The sequence below is a fragment of the Anopheles merus genome, chromosome X, assembly GCF_017562075.2.
Source record: "Anopheles merus strain MAF chromosome X, AmerM5.1, whole genome shotgun sequence".
NCBI classification, from domain to species: Eukaryota; Metazoa; Arthropoda; class Insecta; order Diptera; family Culicidae; genus Anopheles; species Anopheles merus.
The window spans coordinates 13,282,834-13,308,084 of NC_054081.1; the positions used below are offsets into that span (position 1 = coordinate 13,282,834).

At 46.6% G+C, this 25,251-nt stretch overlaps 1 protein-coding gene across 1 annotated transcript in view; it reads right to left on the reverse strand.

Moving 5' to 3' along the window:
• The window catches only part of LOC121597901, a 109,333-nt gene that overhangs the window by 37,508 nt on the left and 46,574 nt on the right, over window positions 1–25,251 (reverse strand). The window contains exon 2 of the mRNA XM_041924241.1: window positions 4,730–6,150. Within this exon, the coding sequence (XP_041780175.1) occupies window positions 4,730–6,150 (1,421 nt within the window). The remainder of the gene's footprint in view (window positions 1–4,729; window positions 6,151–25,251) is intronic.

The following is a 25,251-nucleotide window of genomic DNA, read 5'->3' on the forward strand; positions in this document are numbered from 1 at the left end:
TTGCCAAATTAAGTGAGCACCACGTGAGAGGGATGGCAAAATAAAAAAAATGGAAAACAAAGGAAAAATAAAACAGATAACGCGTACAGATTTACAGTGGTTTTCAAGCAATTGTCACACGTAAAATGGGAAAAGTTCAGCTTTTTCAACGTTGGTGTAGAATTGATTCACTTAATAAACGCCATTAACACTCTGTTTGGTATGTTAGTAATATTAGCCGGCATCGCGAAGCAATGAACATATTTTAACAGTCATTTAACGCTCATTTTGGTTAAACTGGTTTTGTTTGATTTTTATTCGAGTTAATATAAGCAAAACCAAAGTCTGTATCATACAGAGGTCGAGTCATCCAGAACTTTCGATCAAAAACCATGAGTAAGTTTGGACAGTTAGATGAAAAAGTTTCAATTGTTTGAGGATTTAGCAGCGGTGCATACAGAAATTTGAATTTAAAAAAAAATTAAACAAAAGAAAGAGAGTAAAAATTTCAAAATTGTTTAGCTGTATTCGAAAGCGAATGTCAATTTTGAGCTGCTTGAAAACCCCTGCAAGGAGCGGGCGCCGGTTCAACGGTTGAGTGGAACACAATGATGGAAAATCGATGCCATTTGCCACGGTATCGCTTTAATTCCGGTGGGAAAATGTACTACCGCACGCACACGTGTACACATTCACACGCAATTAAAAAAAAAGAAAGAATTGCCGCACCACAGGACAAAGAGGAACAGCAAGTTTTGATGAAGTGGATTCCACTTGAGGCGAGTTTTATCTTAGCACTCACACACACACACACACACACACACACACACACACACACACACACACACACACCACATACAACAGGTCAGGTCAGATTTGTTACACACATACACACAGCAATAAGAAGTCCGTCCATGACACGGGAAACAAACAAAAAAATGCCTAAAATCTGGAACGCAAGTGTAAAGAATTTGGCACACCGTCACCTAGGCAAGCGGCAAGCACAGGAAAAAGTTTTCCTCGTTTAGTTGTTATCCTAAAGGACATGGGGTCGTGCTGGTCAGGCATCTGCCCCGCGTCTTACGACACTTTTCGCACGAGTGTGATAATAAATTGCGGTTAGAGACGAACCAACTGCTCGACGCAGCGGAGAGTAACACCCACTTCTGTTGCGTCTTTTATCTTTCTTCCGCCCTTCTCTTCCATTGGCAACTACCTTTCCATCACCGCCGCCGCCTCGAATACCTCATCCAATCTAATTCCTAATCCTTAAACGCAAACGGCCCCGTGCCGAGCGGAAGGGGCCCCAAAAACTTCAACCACAGAGCCGAGAGAAACGGCACAGAGGGACGGCGTGGGGGATAAACTTTTGAAAGAAGTACAAGGGGAAGAGTCTGGGAAATTGAAAAAAAAAACGTAACAAAGAAAGAAAGAGAAAGGCGCCGCGCGCGCGGACTCTTTTCGGCGTGGTTTGGCGGGAAGAAAGAAATTAAATTTTGCAAACCGTGGCAGAGAGAGAGAGAGAGAGGGTGTGTGATGGAGGGAGAGTGAGGGTATGAGTACCTTCAAAATAGCCCCATTGACGAGTAAGACGCGACACGGCACGGGCGGGAAGGGGCAGTACACCAATGTCTGGGCTTAAAAGGGGTTTAGTGGCTGGGTGTGTTTGTGTGCCATCGTGGGACGAAATTCTCATTTCCTCGTCAATCAAAAGGCGGAGAAAGGCCGAAGAGGGCACAGGCAAGCGCTGCGCTTTGTTTTTATTTTTTTTTGTGCGGCTGTGGGAGGAAATTTCCCGAGGTAATGCTTACATCCCAAATCCAACCCCATCGGGAGAGCGAAACTGTGTCTGTGTGTGTGTGTGTACTTGATCCTGCTGGGAGTTCTTGGCAAACTTTCGCGCAGTCCGATACCCACAGATAAACAAGCAGGTGGGCTCGCGCTTCAGCACCAGTTTGATGTGTTTGGGTGGATTGTTTTTCTTTTCAACCGGTTCGTAGGCCTTTCCCTCTCCCTTGCTTGCTCTTCTCAAACTAATACCAAACCACCACGAACAATACAAAAAAACTAAACTTCTGTGGAAAATGATCGATGTTGTTAGCGTGTAGGGGTACGTAACAGAAGATACGCTAGCCGCACTGGAGCGTCTTGGCTACTATTTCTTTTTTCTGGCAAACGTTTTGGTTTGTTCGACGCCCACTACCTGTAGGCGGGTCACTTCTTCTCGGTCGCTTGAGGTTTGATAAGGTTTTGATTTGTACAGCAGGTAGGAGGGCTTGATTTAGCGTTTAGTCTTGAAATGATGTCCGGTGTCGTTATCTTTACGTCTTACACTGCCATCTTCAGAAGTCTTCAACATCTAGACAACCGAGGGGGTAAATTTGACTTTTTGAGGTTGACATTTTGAACTAAATTTCACAAAATGCAATAGATTATAGCTAGATTGGTATCATGATTCATTTCTTTAAAAAAATCATCCACTAATCAACTAATCCTGAACATTCAAGAGGATTGTCAAAACCAAAAATTGCAGCGCAAAAACTCCCTATTCAATCCAGAATAAACATGCATTAGGTGCGAAGAATTAAAATACTCCAAATCTTAAACTTTTACCGTAGTCCTGATAAACCAGCCAGTGTAGGCTTAAGTAAGGACTGAAGAAAAGCTTCTATACTGGACTGGCCAGTAATCCCTTATCTCCCCCCAGCTCATGGACTTGTGAGTGGGGAATTGAACTCCACTTGGAATGTAGAGTACATGGGGGGAAAAGCTACACAAGGGTTGTAAACCTCTGATCTAAATTCATAAGATGTCAAAAGGACTTCAGGAGGTATTGTTGGAATTTGCAATTATATCCATGATGACGAACCATTGTTCCACTGCATCTGTTTTTTTTTTAATTTCCATTAAGTCATAAAGCTGCATCTTCAGAATTCATCCACATCATTAAACAACACTAAAGACTAAAGACTAAAGACGGTAGCATATCATACCAATAGATCTGAGGGCTATCAGAAACCTGTCAGAATTGAGCCCAAGGAATTCATGTTGGACATAGTATTGTTGGAGTTCGCATCCTCCTCGAATATATAGTAGCGCTCCTCCAGTGCGTAGGTAATTTTGGGTGTACATTAATTCATAAATCGGTAGCTTCAGGGGACTTCCTCTTCAAAAACCAAGACATAAGCATGCCAGTACTGAGCTAATCAAATTCGTTTTGGTTAAGGTATTGTTGGAATTTGTTACTATTTCGAAGATAGCAGAGCATTTTCCTAGTACATCCTTTTTTTAATTTCCATTAAGTCATAAAGCAGCATCTTCAGAATTCATCCATGTCAAGACTGAAGACTGTAGCATATCAGACCAATAAATCTGAGGGCTGCAGAAATCTGTCAGAATTGAGCCCAAGGAATACATGTTGGACATAGTATTGTTGGAGTTCGCAACCTCCTCGAAGTTAAAGTAGCGTTCTTCCAAAGCGTAGGTAATTTTAGATGTACATTTATTAATAAATCGGTACCTTCAGGGGACTTCAAGAAAAAAGACATAAGCATGACAGTACTGAGCTAATCAAACTAGTTTTGGATAAGGTATTGTTGGAATTTGCTTCTTTTTCGAAGATAGCAGATCATTCTCCCACTGCATCAGTTTTTTTAAATTTCCATTAAATCACAAAGTAGTATCTTCAAAATTCATCGATGTCAAGACTAAAGACTGTAGCATATCAGATCAATAGATCTGAGGGCTATCAGAAACCTGTCAGAATTGAGCTCATGGAATTTATGTTGGACATCGTATTGTTGGAGTTCGCAACCTCCTCGAAGATAAAGTAGCGTTCTTCCAGCGTATTTCCTCTACAAGAACCAAGACATAAGCCTGCCAGGATTACACTAATCAAATTCGTTTTGGAGAAGGTATTGTTGGAATTTACTACTATTTCGAAGATACCAATACTCCCAGTGGAGCGATAATTTTGAGACAAATTTTTCATAAACCAATATCTTCCAAAGATGATGATGAAGACATCAAGGCTTTTATGACGCCAAAAGGAGTGAAATCTGCAAAAACCTACCAGGATTGTGCTTATGGAAGTCATTATAAACAAGATAGTGTCTCAGAATTCCCAACTACTCCTAAGATACCAAAGTATTCCTTGAGTACATCACCAACATCTCTCCGAATTGAACGTCACCAATAAAACATCCTTAATATTTTATCACCTCGTACCACATCGGTGGAACCATCTGGAGGTGTCTGGTGACAACAATGCAATGCAGATCTCCTCCTCCAAGGTGTCATGTTCCCATGGAAGTTGCGGAGACACACACCAACTTCACCGTAACAGTATCGCCCACGGTTGGGAAAACAAAACCTAGATTTAATTACTAGTTTTAGAAGTGATGCAGTGATCCTAGCTGTGTACCGTGTGTGTTACTTGCGTGGGTGTGCGTGTGCATGAGTCAAACCGTTTCCGTGCGCAGCTCTAACGACACACCTGCCAGATCCATCTTCATTAGGGCGCGCAAGTACAGCGCCATTTACCAGTACCGGGAATCACGCTCTGTTGCGCTGTCAATTAAAAACGCTCGACAGAAGCGCCCCGCTATCCGGCTTTGTCCCGATCGAGAGGCAAAAGTTATCTTCGGCACGCTAATTAATTGATATCCTTATGCTCCGCCCATACGTGGTGCATATCTTGCACACCCACACACACGCAAACAGGGATAAGTCGTGTCATTGAGGCGCTTACCTCCGAGAAACAGGTCCTGCAGTGCCTGGACGGACTGGCAGAGCAATGCCCACCCTTCCGCCTGGTTCGGGCGCTTGAGGGCGATCACGTTCGTGAGCGAGACGGCACTGCCGGTGGCGGTGTTGGTCGCCGGTGTCAACGGCCGTAGCTGATAATCGGGACCACCGTCCGCCGGTTGATGGTTGACCGCCGCCGGATGTTGATAGAGATGTTGATGGGGTTGCGGATGGTGGTGGTGGTGGTGGTGGTGGTTGTTGTAGTGATGACGCGGCTGTTGCTGCAGCTGTTGCGCGACGTGCCGTCCCTTGTACCGCTCCCAGCCCTGGTCGTCTTCCTTGCTGTGCGTCACCATCAACGCCGTCTGTTGTTGATGGGTCGACTGATGAAGATGGTGTTGTTGTTGCGGGTGTTGGTGTTGGTGGTGGGGGTAGCGATGATGCTCTAGCTGCTGCCGGTGATACTTCCCCATCTCGTCCTCTTCCTCCTCCTCGTCCTCCTCCTCTATCATCACCCCCTCCTCTCGACGGTCTGTGCCGTTATGCTCCTCCGCCAGCTGAGGGGTGATGCGTTTGAATCGTGAAATCATTTCCAGCACGTCACTGCTGCGTAACGGCTGTCGTTGTTGTTGTTGTTGCGGTGGTTGTTGTTGATGATGGTGCTGTTTTTGATAATTTTGTTGCTGCTGCTGCTGCTGTTGTTGGTGTGCTGATGCATGTTGATGATGTTGCTGATGCTGCTGCTGCTGCTGGTGGTGGTGGTGTAGTAGTATAAGCTGCTGCGGTTGCTGATGTTCGTTATTGTCCTGGTTGCACGGAACACTACTAATGTTGTTATACTTATACTGAAGATAAGGCCCCCGCGGTAAAGTATTGTTAGTGTAGGCACCATACGTTGGTGGTGCTGGTGCTGCTGCTGCCGCCGCTGGCGGTACGGTTGTTGACTGATGGCCACTGCCGGCCTCCGCCTCCACCTCGGTGGCAGCAGTCTGTGACATGTCGTCGCCCTGCACTACTGCCGGTGCCGCTTGCTGTTCCTTCGCACTGTTGCTACTGTCTCTTTCGCTCGATAAAGTTTTACTGCTGTTGTTGTTGTTGTTGTTGTTGTTGTTGTTGCTAGCAACAGTTGCCGACATGCTGTTGGCGGCTGGCTGCTCGATTGACTGGTCAGCTCGGTGCAACGGCAGCGCGTTGCGGTTGTTGATGGTGGCCAGTAGCTGCGGTGACGTTTCAAACTCTCGCTTCTCCAGATAGTTTTGATTTCGGGGCAAGTGTTGCTGCTCTTGCGATGCTTCCACACCTTCTAGCTGCTGCTGCTGCTGGCGGCTCTTTTCCTTCTCCGTTCCTTCCGATGGTGACAACGATAACGACGACGATGACACTAACGATGACCACACCAACAGAGACGATGGCTGTGCATACATTCTGAGAGGAGAGAAGAAAGAGAAAATTGGAAAGAGAAACTCGTTAGAACAGGGTTTGCAGGAATTTTGAATTAATATTGCCCATCAATCAAAGCGCTTCGCGTGGCTTTAAAATCGTGCTCGAGGGACCGATTGATTGGTTCGCATCGCAAAAGGGTGAAGCATGACAGCAACAGCAACAAAAGAAAAACGCAAAGAATGAAAACGAGATTTTGCAATCGAATTACGCAGCTGTTCATTATCAGGTCGGATGGATGGGCAAATTCTTCGCCCAGGTCGGATGGAAAAAAGGGTCAAAATGGCTAAAATCATGCAGCCAAACCTCTAGCACCTTCTCGTTTGCCAATTTCCACCAGTTCCAATTAGGTAGAAAAAAAGCGAAACGGAGAGAAGATAAATTCTGATCCAATCGAGAAAACAGCGTCGTGGAACGAAATTCGAAACGATTGAGCATTAAAAAAAAAAACAAAAAAAAAACGGACATAACTGACAGCACGACGCTGTTGCTGCTGCGACTTGACGTTTGATTTGACTGCTCGTTCTTTGGGTTCGCGTCACCGTCGCCGGCGTTCTTTGACATCTGCCAGGGGTTATTTGTGAACGACGAGGGCAGCGGCAAAAAAAATTAACGAAAAGGCCCAGCATTCTTCCACTTTCGGCTGGCAACGCCACCGGGCGCCGATTGCCTTTACCTTCATCCATTGGAATTACCTTTATTAATTGTATCCCTCGGCTCGCCGCCGTGGCTGCTTGCTGCTGGCTGTCATTATTTTATCCCCCAAAGGCAAGTCAAATTTCTGACGCTTGTAATTCCGATACCAGGTTTTTTTTTGCTGTGTGCGTTGTTTTCCATTTAATGCCCTTCCCTCCATCCCCCCGCGTTTGTCGCTTCATTCTTTAAGTGAAAGATAAACCGTAGCTCGGATATTGATATTAAAAAAAAAACAGGTGGGAGGGGTAGGCAGGTTGTTGATCGTTGCTCGGTGCCATTTCCCAACGGGACGGAAAGTGGCCCAAAAAAAAAGGTACAAAGCAATTTCCATTCGAATAAACACACTTCGAACGGAAATTGATGCCCCCGATGGACGGCGAGACCTGCCCTCTGCTCGATGGGCGACATGCGGTAGGGCAGGGGATGCGGAATCGGGGGGGACGGGAGGGGTGGAAAAGTTAAAGGTGAGAAAATCAGTCAAAAGCATCCGGCTGGTTGGTTTCTGTTGCCACACCAGAAGACTGAAGTTGATCCTTGTAGTACAACGCAAGCGACATGAAAAGATGAGCGACAAAGGTAGGGAAGTGGGCTGGAGCACGGATGAAGGAGGGACAGTAACCGCATGTGTCTAAACACTCACACAAACACACACACTCAAATCATTTTCCTAGCAAGCACACACACACACACGGACACATACACAGATCGAAAAGCGAAACAAAATCAACGCTCAAAAAGTTAATCTAAAATTAATGAGAACGATCCTTCCGTGGGATGGCACGGGCGGATTCCCTGCTCATGCTTTCTTGATGGACCGAGCCTTAGTGAAGAGGGAGAAAAGGAGTGAGGGAGAAGGCATAAAGGATTTAGTAGCATATTGCGGGAGGTGTGGGAGCACAAAGGCAGGCCAGCCAGCCAGCGGCCGGGGCAATCCGATTGAGTTCACGCTCATTTCTCATCCGTGTACCAGGGTTGGTAAAATGGGCAGGGGAGCCGGTGTTGATGGCTTCAGCTCGCCCTCCGTGCAACAGATTTTACATTCCTCTTCCTATTCGGCCGAGTGCGCCCCGAATGCTGCTCTTTTTGTTGTATCTCCCCAGGATGGCCAGGTGTTAGGTGGCGGCAAAAGCAAAAGCTCGTGGCATCAAACACAAGCAGCCGAACGGGAATGGATTGGAGGTTGGCGGAGCTGAGCGGATAGTTTTTTTTTTGTACTGTGAATACTAATGCGCGAATTAGGTATGCAAAAAGGCTGTGTAGTGGTTGTTTCATTTCAGGATCGACATTGAGAAGCAAATGTATGTATGTCGTATTTTTTTGTGTGATGGTATTAATTTAGCTGAAATTAATTGAACGCTGTTATGGTAAAGGCGTTCTGCTTGGTGGTTTTGTGCATGTGACGCCTACAAGTATGCAATGACAGTTTTGAAGCTACCATAAAGTTATAGATATTATTTTACCATAAAAGTAGTAAGTATTATTAAACAAGCTTAAAAAGTGATTAAAATCCAGAATCGAAGCTAAATGAAAGGCAATAGTCTATTCGGTCACTTAAGAAATCGTTTTACAGGGAAAGCTATGCGACTTCTTAAGGTTACAGGGCTTGTTTTTTGCTTATTGGTGAATAATTCAGTATTTTATCTGTTTGTTTCACTCAATGGTCGTTACTTAATGCATTTCCTAGCGATTCCCCACATTGTTCACGGTGCAAAGCTAATGGTCAGCGGCGAATCACAAGGAAATCCATTAAATCAATTACTTCAATATGTTTCTAGTCAAAATAGTAGGAGAGTTGAATATTCTTTCTTTTGGTGTACGATAAGCCGTTTTCTGATAAGAAATTAATGACTTTTAGTAAAACAATCAAAATTTTGCTTTCATTTTCACGCAATGTCTAAATTAACATTAATATGCGAGAATCGCATTGAATCACGTAGCTCCTAAAATCAGGCAAACTACATTTCATTTGGTTGACTTAGCTTCTGTTTTGGAATCTACGGCTTGGATTATAAAAAAATTATAAAAATTAAAAAAAATTATCAACGCTTTTTCAGGCAATTTTTACTATAACATTAATTTTAGGACTTCGAAATACAGTTTGAAGTATTTAGGAAAATGTCGAATATGTATATTTGTGTTTACATTTTAAGGATATATGCAACCCCTAAATAAAAGAAAAACTTAAACTAAAAAATTGTAAACATATCAAATAATATTTTTAACAATAATAATGATAATTAAAATAATGATGATACTTAAAACATTAATCATAATTATAATGATAATAAAAATGATAATAATACTATGAATAATGATAATAATAATGATAATAATAAATTATTGATTGAAATCAATTGTTTGAGCTCAAAAAAAAACCAAAAAACGGCTAAAACCTATGATTGAAAACAATCGATTGCATACAGTTAGGCGCTCCAGCCAAAAACCTCAAAATAACTCAAAGCGGTTTGATGCAGAAAAAAAGAAACATACTTATATCGAACAAATCAAATTTCACCGCAACATTTTGTTGCATTCCGCTGCACCCTGGTGCCTCTTTTTATATTTTCCTCCACCTCGGCCTCCCACTCCTGCCCAAATCTGCTGCAACGAATCCCGCAAGCTACAGCGGCAAGCTTCAACAGCAAAAGCCCACAAACTCTCGAAAAAGGCGCTGCGCACGGGAAAATAATTAATTTGTCACTTTCATCAAGCGGGTACAGTCGCGTACACCCCCTCGCGGCCTGTATGCCTCATGCTTCACCCGTCATTCGGGCGTTGCGGTTTAATTGAATCAAAGCGATCGCATTTACGCCCGGCCCAGTGGGGCGTTTCATTGTGTTGCGGAGGCACGCATATCGACACACAAACACAGTATCGAGTGAGCACGCGTGTGTGTGTGTGTGTGGTTTGCTATTTAATTGGATTGCAACTGTCTTTACCATATCACCACATACGCACAGATCCACCCACCTCAAAAACTTATCATGTTCTGCACAAAGCAGTGCGTTTGTTTTCCTGCAAGCAACGCCGACAGAAAGGGAAAACACCCATTTGTGTGTGTGCACAAATACATAAGAAAAAGAACAAAATAAACGAAAATACCATTCGCTCAATGCACACCGAAACTACAGTAATGAAATAATTAACATCAAGAAGAGCCTAGAAGAGATACAGGACGGATGACGTGGTGGTTTCTTCCATTAACTCGTATTATGGTGCAGCGCTTAAAATTGGACAGCGCCGTCATTCGCAAAATGACTCGTCCCATTTACGCCCGCTTTGTCTCGCACTGTCTCGTTCCCCTTGCAGGAAGGGGGGGGGGGGAAGCCATTTTGTGAAATTTTAAATAATGATAATGAACACAGAAAACGCTTCCACTTGCACGGAGACGGAGAAAACTGCAGCAATCTTGCCTGGCACTGCAGCTTCCGGTGGGGGGGGGGGGGGGAAGGTGAATTCTTGCGCATCGCAGCGCACGTACCTCCATTTCCGTTTCTTAGTGATCCATTAAAGACAAAAGTGACATCGTTTTCCCGGCTGGCGGGAATGATTTCATTAGCACCTGGCACGTTGCTCCTGACGCCGCACTGAGCAAAAACAAAAACTGCAGTTGGATATCGTTTTTGTTGCCAGCGTTCCGGCTTTACTCTGGAAACGGAGCTGCTTGCTGACCGAGAAGAAGCCCCTGCTACCGGCCACCGGCTGGAATAGCCTTTATGACCTGGTCATTGGCTTTTTTGTTGTGCTCTTGCTGACTCCAGAGTTTGTGTTTGTTTTTTCGTGCCAGCTGCGCGCTCGTTGCCAGCTTGTCGTGGGAAACCATTAAGGTGTCTTGCAGGATGCATCCCGATAAAATGTGTGTTTGTAAGCATCCTTTGCACTGTACATCACACTCCGTGCCCATTACACACTTTTAACATCGAAGACCTTTGAAAACAAAACAAAAACCGCTTCATTACTGCAGCCGCTCAAAATGCACGCTTCGTCTGTTGAGAAGAGAACGATAAAAAAACACACACACACATACCCATACACAAGCCATCATCCACGGGCGAAACCTAATTACTTCCATAATGACGCCTGCCCCCCCCCCCCCCCCCTCTCCATCTTCAGCTGCCAGTGCCCGGCAGCGAGCTCGCGCGCATTTGTAATCCTTGGACAGGCCCGCATCGCGCGTCCACAGTTGCGGATGACACGTGACAAATGCTCTGTGCGGTGTCAAGCGCTCCCGCATGCCCGAACTGACACGTTACCGATCCTTCATTTCCGCCCCCTCGCAGCTCCGAAGGTCGGGCGGAGTGCTGTGCCGGTGGCAACGCGCTTGCATCGCCACTCGCGACTGGCATCACTAGCTGCGTTGCAATTAATCATCATTAATCTCTGGACGCTGGTGATGGTGGAAGAAGAAGGGGATAATGGGAATAAAGTGGAAAGTGCGGGAGGCGACTTGAGTCTCAATTCGAGCAAATTCGTGCGCGTTACCAGCGCTCAGTAACCGTAAAGATGGGGCACAGAGCACAACCGATGATGCACCGTCGCAGCATCGGAAGCTGAAACCGTTGCCCGATGACACCGGGCCGTGGTGTGCGGTCCTTTTGTTCGCGCAGCACATGTAACGGAGCTGCTCGATTTCGTTTGTCGTTCCAACACCACCGCCCACTGCCCACTGAGGGGAGGTGGGACAAAATTTGGCATTTTAATTAAATGCTCCCAGTCTGTGTCCGATGTACGAACTGCCGATGTTACGGCCTTTCGGGATTTTCGGACGGATTTGGGAATGTTTTTTTTTGTTTGTGTTTCATACAAAAGACTGTTTTGCAATGCGAGTTGCATATCTTTAGGCTGCCGTTGGCTAACTCATAGCAATACGTAGCTGAAGTAGTGGTGGAAGCTCGGAATCGGAAATTTGGCATCGGAATTTCGATTCTGGACTCGATTCCAGTCCCGAATCCGATTATGGAGCCGACTCCGGAGTCGATTTCAGAATCGGATTCGGTTCCTAAGTCACACCCAGCTCTGGAATCGGTACCAGCATTGACTTCGGATTAGGAATTGGTCCTAAAATTAGAATCTTTTCTGGAATTTAGCACAGATAAAGTACACTTGGATTCTTTGCGGCTATCAATACAATCGCAGCAGTATAGGACCCAAACGACTATTCTCTTGGATGCCGAAACCGACTCCGATTCCGCAGCTGCGGATCAGTGATTCCAGATTCAATGCCGGGCACATATTCCATACTTACCATTCGATTCCGGTTCCGGACCTACTATCCGGAATCGATTCTAGAAAACTTTGGATCACGCCGGCATCGATACCGAATAAAATTGATTGTTCCCATCACTAGGCTGGAGGGACGTTTTTTTTTGCGGAACCTGAAGAATCGAATCACGCATCAGCATCACGCATCAGGAATTGCATACATTTGGGCGCGGGAGCAGTGTGTCATGTTCATGGTGGCCATGACAGGTTCACAGCCTGTGAGGATCGAACCTTTTATCGAGAAGCTTGTCATGCCAACGGCAAACCTATTGTGTAGCGTGGATTGCATACTTTTAGGTGCTGCCGAACAAAAAAAGAAAAACAAGTCCTACAAAAACAGCGAGTGCCGCCTAAATGTATGCACTTGGGTACGGTTGAACAAGTGAAGCGTTAACGATGACTTTATGGCATGGTCAGCAAAATTCCGTGTTTTCTTTTCTTTTTTCGAGACAGCTTGTCATATCGCTCTCCCATTATCTCATAGTGCGCTCAAATAAAAAAAAAAACAATGTCTACACATTTCCACTAGTTGACTAGTGCAGATTTTTTCCTCTCAGTCCGATTACAAAATTGTCTGCTCTAAAAATAACACAAACATAAAAAAAACACACACACAAATACATCTCTAATCCAAAACACTGCCACACCGAGCGGACGGCTTTGGTGCTACTGAAATGTATGCAAATTAAGAGCAACACAAAAAAGGGAGGCAATAACATCCAACAATAACAGGACCGGCACGGCATGACCGGGGGAGACGTACCTCTACACATCATGAATCGGTCCACTGCACGCCCTGATGTCGGTATCCTTCGCCCGGACGTAGCAGCAGGCTGGCATCGACGTCGGTTCGCCGCCAGCAGCACCCCCACCGCTCGTTGCCATTGCCACTGCCGGGATGGCGGTGGTGGTGGTGGCGTTGGTGTTGCCGCAACCTTTGCTGGTCGTAGGGCCGCGCCGTTCGATCTCGATACGAACATACTCGACACGGTGCTGCTGCTGCTGCTGCTGGTCCACTTCATCAATGTATTCCTCCTCGTCCTCCTCCTCGTCCTCCGCTTCGTCCTCTCCGCCCTGGGCGAAGGGCACGGTGCAGCGGGGCGGTGGTGGCGGTGGCGTCGGTGGCAGCGGCACGATGGGCGCCACCGCCGGCCCGACCCACCGGTCCACGCTCGGCTGGTACTGGCAGCAGCAGCTGCGGCACGGTTCCGCCCGGGACAGTCTCATCTCTCCGCCGGCCGCCATCTGCCGCAGGGCCACCAGCTCCTCTAGCGTGCAGTCCAGCAGCAGCACCTCCTGCTCGTCGGCCACCATCCGCCCACCCGGGTACGACGGGTACAGGTCGACCGGGTCGGTCCGCACACTGTCAGCTGTCAGTGCGCGGGGGAACCGCCTTCCCGGTGACCGGTCCTGCACTGTTTCCTGTGGCGAATGTTGCTGCTGCTGCTGCTGTTCTGCTTCGTTTCGCACACCGACCAGTATGATCGGTGTGCCGCCCTCGCCGGAAATGCGCCGCGCAGCGGAGGCGCAGCCACGCACCACCGGCCCACCCGAACGCGGCGAAGGAAACGCAACCGGCGAGGAGGAGGTGGAGGAAGAGGAGGAGGAAGAGGAGGAGGAGGAGCAGAAGGAGGACGACTGGTCGTGGGGTGTGAGCTCGCGGGGCGGCAGATAGTACACCAGGCAGGTGACGCCGACCAGGAACAGGAAAAAGATGAACACGATGTCGAACATGAGCAGCGAGTTGAATGTCATCAGCTGCATACTTTTAGGCGCACACGGGGCCCCCCGGCCCAAGCTGCCGCTCTCGGTGGTGGTGTTGATGGGCTTTCTATTGCCGTTTGATTGGTGGTGGTGACGGTGCTGGGGAAGGGTGGGGCAAACCCCCCACACACACACACGTGTACAACCCGCTTGCACAGGTGGGATCGATTTCACGCGCACGACGCAGCAATCACTTTCACTTAAACGTTCTCTGTCCAGCTCGGCGTAAGGAGCTGGGCGCGGTGTGCACACATTCAGCCGCCTCGGTGCGTATTGTTCCCGATGAAGTTTATGGTGTTTGTGTATCTGTGTGTGCGTGTGTTTGTGTGCTTACATCGTTCACTCGTCGCTGTGTTTCATCGCATTGCACGGTGGAAATGGATAAATTAATTAAAACCTGCGGCACAAGCAAGCACCGACCTGCGGAACAGTGTACAAGCCGTATCACAACACTGGGTCAAAGCTGCCGAATTTTAATGTTAATAGACTCATTAAGAAGGAGGAAGGAGAGGGAAATGAAACGATAAAGAATGTCGTTCGTACTCGATGCGACGCTACCGCTCTGGCCGCGCTTTGTGTGTGTGTGTGTCTTTTTGGCACCTGAATCAACGCAGGATATAATCGTTTCCCAATCTGTTTTTTTATATCGTAATCACCGTCCTTTTGTTCGCTTCAGTTCGCTTTTATCGCGCAGCGTTCGCCCAGCGAGGCACCCCCGGGCCGAGATGCTCGTAAGCTGATGTTATTATACTCCTCGGTTGGTCGGGGGGCCCTCCCTGAACGAGAGTAGAGTGGCAAGGGGTGGATTTTTCCAGATTTTATTAACCTAACGACGGAGGGAAAACAAAACTTCATGCCCGTGCACGTGCACGGAGTAGTGCAGGGTTCTTTGCGGTTGTGGTGGCTGAAGAGTTTCCTAGAAATGTCGACGCCGCGTAGTACTGTATTTTTAGCTGCAATACAGTGCTCTAAAAGTGCTCGAAGCGTGTACTAGCTCATCACTAGGTTACGTTACGCAGTATTTAATACAAATTATGTCATGTTTGTGACTGTTTTTGTGTAAAAATATCCTTTACACAAAGTGGTGGTCACAGAAGTTTTGGAAAAATCGACAACTAATGATATAGTGCATCTTATTATGCTGTTCTATCCCAAGTGACATTTTTTTTATAAATTTTTAACCATAATTTGCTCGAAAGGTACTCGAAATACAAAATGTATTTGTGCGTGACAATTCGTGTTGAAAGCGACAAAAATTTCGTTTAGGCGTGTGTACGACCTTCTTCTATTGGATGATGATGGCGTCCAATTAGATTTAGGTTTATTTGCTTAAATGTTAGGCAACAAAAGAAGGCACATTTCGGGCGGCGTCATTTTTGTAAAAAATCGATGTTTTTTGATATGAAATGACTGAACGAGTGATGACCCAAGTGAAATTTGCTCGATAATAGTTTTCCATATCTGCTCGACTAGTACTCGATACGCCTGAAATTGTGGATTTGTGTGTGATCAAGTGTGTTGAAAGCGCTAAGATTTGGCGTGTTCGTAAATTAGACTTTCTTCTATCGATGGACTATGCCGACGGGCTCATTTAAATTCGTAGCTTTGATTTTTCATGAAAAACTAAATCGAATTTTGTGTAACGTTATTTTATTAAAAAAATCGATATTTTTTAAGTACAAAATGGCTACATGACCCACTATAACGATAGGAAACATAATTTCCGATCGAATTTGGAAGAAAGCAAAGAAAAAGTCGCATCACAGTTGATTTTACAGGACTTTTTCTAAATTCCCTTAAACTGGTGCAGTTTAAGGGAAGCTTAAGGCTCCAGTTTAAGGGAATTTGCTCGAATTCCCGGTTATTCTTGTTTGAAAATGTCAATTGGGAAGACAATCTTTATCTCCGATGAAACGTTATTTCCGAAAGGACAGGGCTTGTTCTAAAAGTCCCTTTAACTGGAGCATTTTAAGGGATGTTTAAGGCGCCATTTCAAGGGAAATAGCCCCAAAGTCTTATTTTCGAGCTCGAAAATGTCAATTGGGAAGTGTACGCAAAATGCTCAAACAGTACTCGAAAAGCGCTTTAGAACAAAACCCATGGATATTTTCGAGCTCGAAAATCTGACTTTAGCCCTAAAATGATCTTGAATTGCGCCAGTTCAAGGAATTTTTGGAACAAGCCCCTTAAAATCAATTGTGATGTGGCTTTTACACTGCTTTTTCGTTGTCCTTTGGGAAATAATGTTTCCAAAAATGTGCAGCATGGTGTATCACACACAGATCCACAATGTCTGGTGTTTCGAGTACTAAGGACTCACAGACAGATAAGCAAAACAAATTCGAGAAAATGTCTCTTGGATGATGTTTAACATGCTCGAAAGGTAGTAGTGTGTTACAGCAAATGAAATACAGTTTTTTACGGTACAATTGCTGTGTCCAAAAGTGATCCTACAACGTTAAAGTACTAAAAAGATAATACGATTGCATTTTCTGCAAAATATGCCATCTTTGTGACCATTCTGGTGATTCTAGTGTCAAATGTTATCGTGAAAAAAGTTTTACAAAAATCGATAGCACTTTATAGAATACAACTGTTGTACTTATTACTAGAAAAGAGCTCAAAATATACTCAATGAGTGCACGCACAGTTCTGTCAAAGGCATTCAAAAAGTGTTAAAACGGATGATTTGAAACTTATTTGCTATTCACAATCTTGAAATCTTTATTTGTACAGTAAATAGAATTCAGTAATCGATCAAATATATTTACTGTACTTATTGTTTTAAAAGCATACTCGACAAGCGTTCAAAAGACGCTAGAAAAACGAACCAAATAACCACAAGGATTATTAGTTCGATCAGATTTCATGCAGTATTATACACACTTTATGTATTCTTCAAAATACGCTCGAAAAGCACTCGAAAAGCGCTCGAAATGTGCAAAGAAAAATGTGCAATTGGTGCCACAGTTCCCACGAAGAATATCCCTGCAAAAATCCAACAAGGAAGATAAAAACACACACACACACACACTCCAACGTGAAGCACAAATATTGTGCTAGCATTAAAACTACTTCCCTTGTTACCATACTTCCGGCGGGGAAATTATTACCTCCGCTTCATGACGGTGGTGGTGCTGGTTGAGGCCGCGACGTTTTGTCAGGAAAGTGGTGCGCAAAAGGACGCGGGGCAAAAGGATGAGCCAAGAACAATGAGCGTCACACACGCCGTGCAAACAACGGGCGCACGAAACTCCACCCAATTTCGAAGCTCCCACGGTTGGCGCGCTCGTGCAAACACAGAAAGTGACATGGGAAAACTCCTTCCCTTCTTCTCCTCTCCCCCATCGCTTACATGGCTTTATCACGACCGTGCTGGAGAAGCTACTGTTACCACTTTTACTCAAACCCTTCTCCTTCGCTTCCCAAAAAGTGTGGAAAGGGGACTGTGATGGACGACGCATCGGCACTGCCGATAAATGGCAATTTAGCCAACCGAAATGGCGAGGAAAGCTTTTACAGAGAAAGCGCACAGGACGGGAGGGAGAGTATGGGTTTGAGCCCGACGAGCAGGAGCAGAAGGAAAACTTTAATCCTTCTTCTAGCCACTAAGTTTGTGCGCTTTTCTCTCTCACCTCGTTCCCCGAAAAGGGTCCCCAAAGATTCATGTCGACCGTCCGGGAGGGCGGGGCGGGCAGAGCTGCCGTGTGCGAAAAGGGATTTTATAATTGAAAAATCCTCCCACCGGTAAACATGTGTCGGCGAGCAGCGGACGGGATGGACGATGATGAGCCGCCCGTGAGAGACGATTTACTCTTCCTCACATACAGAAAGACACACATACACACGTCTCATTCGGCTCTTTTGCTCCGGTAGAACAATAACGTGATCAGCCCCCCCCCCCTCCCCGATAGTAGTTGGCGGGTGTGGGGGTGGTGGTGGTGCCGTCAGTGCCGTTGGCTGTTCAAATTTCACCAAACTCTCCCGGAACGCCCTGAAGAGCAGCTCTTCGCTCGGGGATGGAAAAGGATGAAAAGTCATTGGGGGCGAGGGGAGGGGGCGGGGTGAAAATCATTGAATCGAGCGTGATAAAGTTGCGATGATTTTTCTGGCAGGTCCGATCGGGTAGCGGAACAAAGCAGAATCGATTCTCCGAACGTGAAGGTGAGTGGTGGTGACGTCGTGCAGAAGCAGAAACATGAGAAGTAGGGCAAAAACGGGCCAGTCGCACGACACGTTTCGCACCGAGGAAGCGGCATGGGAGCTGGCACGAACGAGGTTTTTCCTCAAGCTCTGATTGGACTGTCCTAGAAGCATGTTAAGTGCCGTTGCGATTAGCGTTTAATGACTACCTTTAGCGGGAAAAAGATTTGCAAGCACTTCGGGGAGTGCTGGCTTAAAAGGACCCTATCGTGCTGCGCAATGCATACTTTAAGGCGCTTTTGCAGCAACAACAGAAAAAGAACAGATGCCCAACTCACTAAGCTACTAAAGCTATAAAATGGCCATGTTAATAGGGTTAGAAGGTATCAACACTGGTCTGCTCGCCCGTTCGCAGGTTAACGCACCGCTGCTAACCTTGCCATACCCCAAACCGATAGAGAAATGCGCCGGCAAAGTTTTGTCGAAAGTGAAAGGGAAATTGATTTCAAATCGACAGCTTTCCCAACAAATACAAAAAAAAAACAAAAACAAAAGCGGTAACGCACGTTTCCCGCTACCATCTGCCAGACACATTCATCCTTCCTGCTTTCCGTGTTGCTCCGGGGGCCTCGTCTCCCCGGGCTGAACAGCGGGCAAGCGCTTGCGTAAGTGAAGGCAACAGGAAAAGAATGAGATATAAATATTCAAAAAACCCGCTTCGCTCCCGTCCCGGTTCGGCCACCTCAAGAACAAAATACCCGAGAAATCCACCAGACAAATAAAGCAAATGGGAAAACAATCCCGTTTTACTTCCCACCCACACTACCCGAACACCCACACACATATATATACAAGTAACATTTCTACACACATACACACGCAACCGGTCCGTTATCCGTTACTATCTCTTCGTCGCCGGAGCAGCAACATCTCAGGCAGGCAACGATCCATCATCGAATGTGGTTTAATAGCTTTTCAGCAAATAGCGAATGCAAACTCGGCAACTCTCGCCCCGGCACGGGTTTTGATGCTTTAGCAAAAGGGCGGAGACGGGAGGGAAACGGGGGGAGGGGTTGAATTCGAGACGGGTAGGATTGGAAAGTCATGAAAGTACTTCCACCAGCACTCCGCACTCGCACAAAAGTCAATTGTCTAGCTCCATTTCGCCATAATCTATTCCCCGTCAGTTTCCTTTTTTCGCGGAACCTCATCCTACTCCATCCAGCCGCGTTGTTTTACCATCGTTTCATTTGGCGATTGGTTTTTATCGATATTTTTTTTTGCCACCCTTCGCCCACCCGGGAAACCCCTCAGACGCTTCTTTCCGCTCCGGGTGGCTTGTCTTTTTCGCTCGTTCTAGCATGCTTCTGGAAACCCGCCGAGCTACCTCCCCTGCTCCTGCGGGGAAAAGGTATTGTACCTTCGCTTTTTTTTGCTTCTAAAGCTAAAACAACCACATAACCTCATTTAACCCGGTTGGTGCGCCCGCGCACGCTTACGCTTTTTTTGTGGCGACGAAAACGAGTGCGGGGAGGAAAAAAAGACTTTACTGGTGCCGTGACCAGGAGCAGTAGCGTAAAATCAATCCGGCGAGGGATGTTAGTGGTGGCAGCAAGCAAAAAAAACACACACACAATAGATTGAGAAAGAGTGTAACGACTATCGTGCTGGGCGAGCGGATATGGGTAAAAATAAACGCAGTCATAGCTAAAGAACAAGAGACGGAGGGCGCCTTAGTTCAGGCACACTCCATACCACCTTTTTTGTGAGCCAGTTTTTGCTGAATATGATTTTAAAAGAGGCATGCAAAAAACAAACTTAGAGCAGCAAAAATGAGTGAAGAACAACCGGTCTGACATGGCACAAGCGAACAATCAGTACAGGATGATTGGCGATAGAAAAGAGAGAGAGAGAGAGAGAGACCGAGAGAAAAGAACAAAATGGCAACGAAAATAACATGTTAACTTTATCTTATCATGATTTTCTCGCACGACACACACGTATCTCATCGCTCGCAATCGCTTTCGCTGTTGCTTCTCGTTCGCTTGTGTTTGGTTCGCCCCGTTTCTATTATACGCTTCCGGGAAGCATCGCCATCCTTTCCATCCTTAAATAAAAATGCAAAAAAAAAAACAGTGGCGACTGGTTTGATGCCAAACTGGCCTCATATTTTGGCGCGGGGCTAAGCGTGGGCATGAGGGAGGCAGAACCAAACATTGTTTCTTTTACGTTATTTGAGAACGTTCGGATCGAATCATCGTATGCCATCTCGAACGAGAGAGGAGGAGGAGGAGGAGGAGGAGAAAGAACACACTCGTCGGTGGAGCGCACTTTGCCTTTGAGTGGGAATGGCGTGGTATGGAGTGGGCCATAGTACTGGGCGCTGATAAGTAGCAGTTAGTCTACCGGACGGCTGGAACAAAAGGAGGTGTAACAGTTTTGCACCGTGAGTATCCATCGGACGTTCGCATGCCGCTCTCAAAGCCAGCCTTTGGCCGCATCAAACGGGTTTCTAGCGGGCAGTGATGAGGGCTGGAATTGAAAACTGCCTTGCTTGTAAAATTAGCCGAAACAAAGCGAACAGGCAACAATAGGGCAACACGGCAGGGGCTGCAAATGAAGCACATCAATGCGCTCACATAAGCTCACAACGGTCGAAGAGAGACAAGTAACAGAAGAAAAAAAAAAACAAAGCTTCATATATGAAAGCATAATCCTCCTGTGGCTGATAATACCACAAGCTCGCTTTTACAGTTTTTTTTTTTCACTTTCACAATATTGCTCACATTATGTTTGTTCGCTTACGGAAGCACTCATACATGCATGAGGCTTCTAATTAATGCAGTGAAATTAGCAGAAAAATCAATACATCAAATGCTACATGCGTGGTAAACTCATGCTAAAAACAATGAAAATATATTCTGCTGTTGTCTATGATAACCCGATACCTTCATCTATCGGTGAAAAATATCCTTTTTACAGTGCCCGTGGGGCACCAGGCGTCTCCATGGATATTGGCGTCCATGGAGGCGCCTGGTTTTTCACGAGTTTTGATAAGGTTTGGAGCTTGTTTAGGGGACACTAATGCGATTTCAATTTTTTATTTGCATCGTGAGTGCGTGTGTGCTTTTCTAGGTATATTTTGGACGTCATTACGTTACGATGTCGCACATCTCAATAAACCCTATTGTGCGGTTGTTCCGCCATCAAATTGTTTTCATTCAACCCTCCTCGTATGTGGTGAAACATGCAAACATTCTTCTGAACAATTCTTCTTGTCCTTTTCAAAAACACACACACACACACACTCACCCAGACAAACTACAGTGTTTGAGGGTAGCAGGGGACAAGGATGCGGATTCGCCAAATGTTTCGCCCTTCCTCGTTTGCAACCAAAAAAAAAAGGTAAAAAATAAAGGTTTCGTCCTCACGCCAGTTGGTTGGGGCGTCCGGGAGGCAGGGTAAAAGCCATTCAAATCTTCTCACACAATTTGTTAATGGTGATGAGCATCCCTTCTGCTGCCATCGCACACACCAAAACAGCGCACAGTTTCAGGTTCGTCACTTCCCTCCCATTGTGCGTTTCGTCACCGCCCTTTCACCAGCCCAAAGCTCTAATATAAACCTTTTTTAACGGCTCACCGCTTATGGGCTATCGGGTTGCGCGCGCGTGCAGCGTGCTGTGAGCGCGTGAGTGTTTTCTTTCCCCCGCTCGCGCTGGGTTTTGCCTTGTCTGTTTTCTTTTACCGTCGGCTGCACGGCACGGGCGGACCCACTCGAGGCGGGGTAAATGTTGACTTTAATCAAATGGCTCATTTTGTAGTCTCTCCCCGGTATGGCCCATTCAAACCCCCCCCCCCCCGCTTTGCCACGAAGGCGTCCAGGCAGTTGGCGACCCAAAACGGTCAATGATACATCCCCCACCGCCTGTATCCGTTTTGGGGATCGTATTTTGTCGACAGAAAGAAGAAAGGTTTGTTCCGTTAAAAATATATTTTTTTTTGTTGCCACCCCCTAAATCAATCTCCATGCTCCACACTTGACACTCGGTCGCAACTCTCGGTTGAAAAACATGCCGAACGAACAAACAGTGTCCATTAACGTACACATTCTTCTTCCATGGCTCTTTACACGTTTCCCGTGGAATGGGGGGGGGGCGAATGGGGGCATCAAAAGTATTCATATGAATTTTACCGCGCGGCTAAAATATGAATGATGAAAAGGACACGTCGTCAAAACGTTAAGCCAAATCAGCATGCGAGCACACCGAAAATGAAAAAAAAACAGAAGGAATTACAGAAGAGAAAAAAGGCCTCCGAAAATTCGCTTAAGCCTTAAATGCGCTTGTCCCGTTCCCCCTATCCCCGCTCTCGTCGGTAACGCACGATTTTCGCCGAAGCATCGAACACTAATACGCATTTTTCGTAGACGATTGAGTAGAAGGATTTTTGGTGTCTTCGTTAAGGCATGAAAAACCCGCTCGATGCCATACACGTCCCATTTCCGTCCGTCGAATCGATCCGGTGGGAGGCGTACCCAGAAAGGGATTCCGACTAAGGGTAAAAAGGTTGGCGCCGGATATTCAATAACGGGAAGCTGGACTGGATTGGAATTGTTGTGCCATCCCTTCCCCTTTACCTCCCCCCCCCCCGGCCGGTGGTCTATTATCGAGTCTTGGCTCGTGTGAGTCCATTTCACCTGTGTGCGTTGGTAGAGCAACAAAAAAAAAACAACTCCATCCAGCCGTCATCCCAGACACTCGGACACAAATGGAAATGATGCTCGTGAGATGTGGTTTGGAAAAAGGTTTTTTTTTTTTGCGGAGCCCTGCTGCAAGCCGTTCGACGACGTCGACATCGAGTTAAGCTCCCGAAGGGATAAAGTGCAATATATGTATAGTGGTGAGGACGAAAAAAAAGGACTCATTCAGCCCATGTGGCTGTGTGTGCGAGTGTCTTTTTTTTCTACCGAAAGGCGGAGGAGAAACGATATCTGTGCTGGCGTCCAATATAGGGAGCAACGGTGTTTGGCACTCCTGCGCTGGCAATTGCTTAAATATTTTCTAGCTGGCCGATCTGGGGACTAGGGACAGCGAAGCAGCGGTAGTGTGAGATTGCGTTTTTGCTGAGCACAAAAATATCTCTCACCCTACACACTGAGTGACGAAATACACAGCTGAAAAGCAACGAACCCTCATATAAAGTGCCCAGGACGCGCTCGTTACCTTTCACACCCCGTTCATGCTGTATGGCTTGCATATGTCTGTGTGTGTCTGTGTGTGTGTACAAACACAGCAAAAATTCAAGACATTTGGTGGTTTTGAGCAAAAGCGGCACGCCCGGGAGCGATGGTTGGTGTTTGATTAAATATGTGCCCGCGTGTGGGCACGTCTGCACAATCTGCGGGTCAGCCATGTCGCTGGATCTCAGCCATCCAAATCCACCCGTACGTGTGTGTGTGTGTGTGTGTTCGTATTTTTCCATTCACCGTGCCGAAAACTCATTTCCCTTTCTGCCGGCGAGGCCCCGTTTTGCAACCAAACGGCTAAATTTCCGTTTAATTACCACTCAATCATCGCACCCTGGGCGGAGCAGTGTGAGAGCGTGAGCGAAAGTTTGTTTGAGCGTGGGCAGGGCGGATGATGTGTGCTGGGAAGCGGGAGACAGTGATCGAATGACATCCTCCGGGTGGTTGAAGCGGCCGGCTGACACCGGAAGCGAACGGGTGCGGCAGAGGGAGACGAATTGATTCGTTCCAATCTCACCTCCCGCACACTATCGCGGGCCGTGACAACGACGCCCGAATGTAGGCAAGCACTGTTAATAGGCATGTTAATCGGCACTGCCACTCCTCCCGCACACGACAAAACACACGCCCAGGACCGGGGGGACTCCCCGACACGGATGCAATCAGCTCGTGTGCACACTCCACACACAAACCGCCCGCAAGGTTTGTGTTCTTTTTGTTGCTGTTGCTGTTTCACTACCATCTTTGCTCAGCGACCACCCACACACACTCAGACAATCAAAGAAGAAAAGTTCTCACACGACAAAGACGCAGGCAGAAAAGGCAGATGAAAAATTCATCCACCACACGGAAGCAACCTTCCGGATCGATAATCTTTGCCTGAAGTTCCCACTTCCCGAATGCCCCCTTCCCCCCACCCACTGCCCAGGCTATCCATCCTTCCTTTCCCCTTTCGCCGTGGCCCGGTGTGTTAGCAGCAGCACACCACCATCTCTGAATGGCAATTAATTATGTATCGAAATTGCATCATTGCGCGCACACTACAGCAATTCTCCGGGGGCATCGTTTGCTGGCATCGTTCGTAACGGAGCAAGCTGAAGCGGGCTTGCCAAACCCGAACTGCAATTCCGGTTCCCAGTCGGTCGGAGAGGGGTACGTTTGCGCGTGTAAAATAATTGCATAACTTTAGGCGCTATTAAGAGGGGGCTGGGAATCGGAGCTACCCGATTTCGATTTCGATTCTAGAATTGGAATTGGAATCGGCTCCGGAATCGGAATCAGCTCCAGAATTGGAATCGGCTCCGAATCCGGAATCGGAATCGGTACCGGAATCGAAGTCGGTTTCGGAATCGGGATCGATTCCGGTTCCGGAATTTGTTCTGATTTCGTAAGCGATTCCAATACTGATGCCTATTCCGAATCCGAAACCGACTCCAGAGCCGATTCCGATTTCGGAACCGATTTCGATTCCGGAACCGATTCCAATTCTGGAGCCGATTCTGGTTGTGCTTCCGATTTCGGAACCGATTCCGGAGACGATTCCGGGAACCAATGCCGGACCTACTGTTGGGAATCGATACCAAAAAAGAATCGAAACTAGTCGGAATCGATTCTGACCGAAACTTAATTTTTCTCTTCACTACTACATTCAGCGCTAATAGTGCGCATTTCGCAATAAAGAAACCATAAATAAACAGAAACAAACTCATCGGTGCATATGCGCCTAAAAGTATGCAAACCACGTTGCTAATGCACTTTTATAAAGCTTTTGGGGTGATTTTGTGACTTTAAAAATGAAGATGCTTAAATCAAGGGCACACATACACACACACACACACACACACACACACACACACACACACACACACACACACACACACTTCGAACGGTTTGTGTTTTGTAGAGAATTTAATTACATTTCGTTTCACACTTGCCGTGCCCGGACGATGGACGGGAAATTGAGCGCAGCTAAAG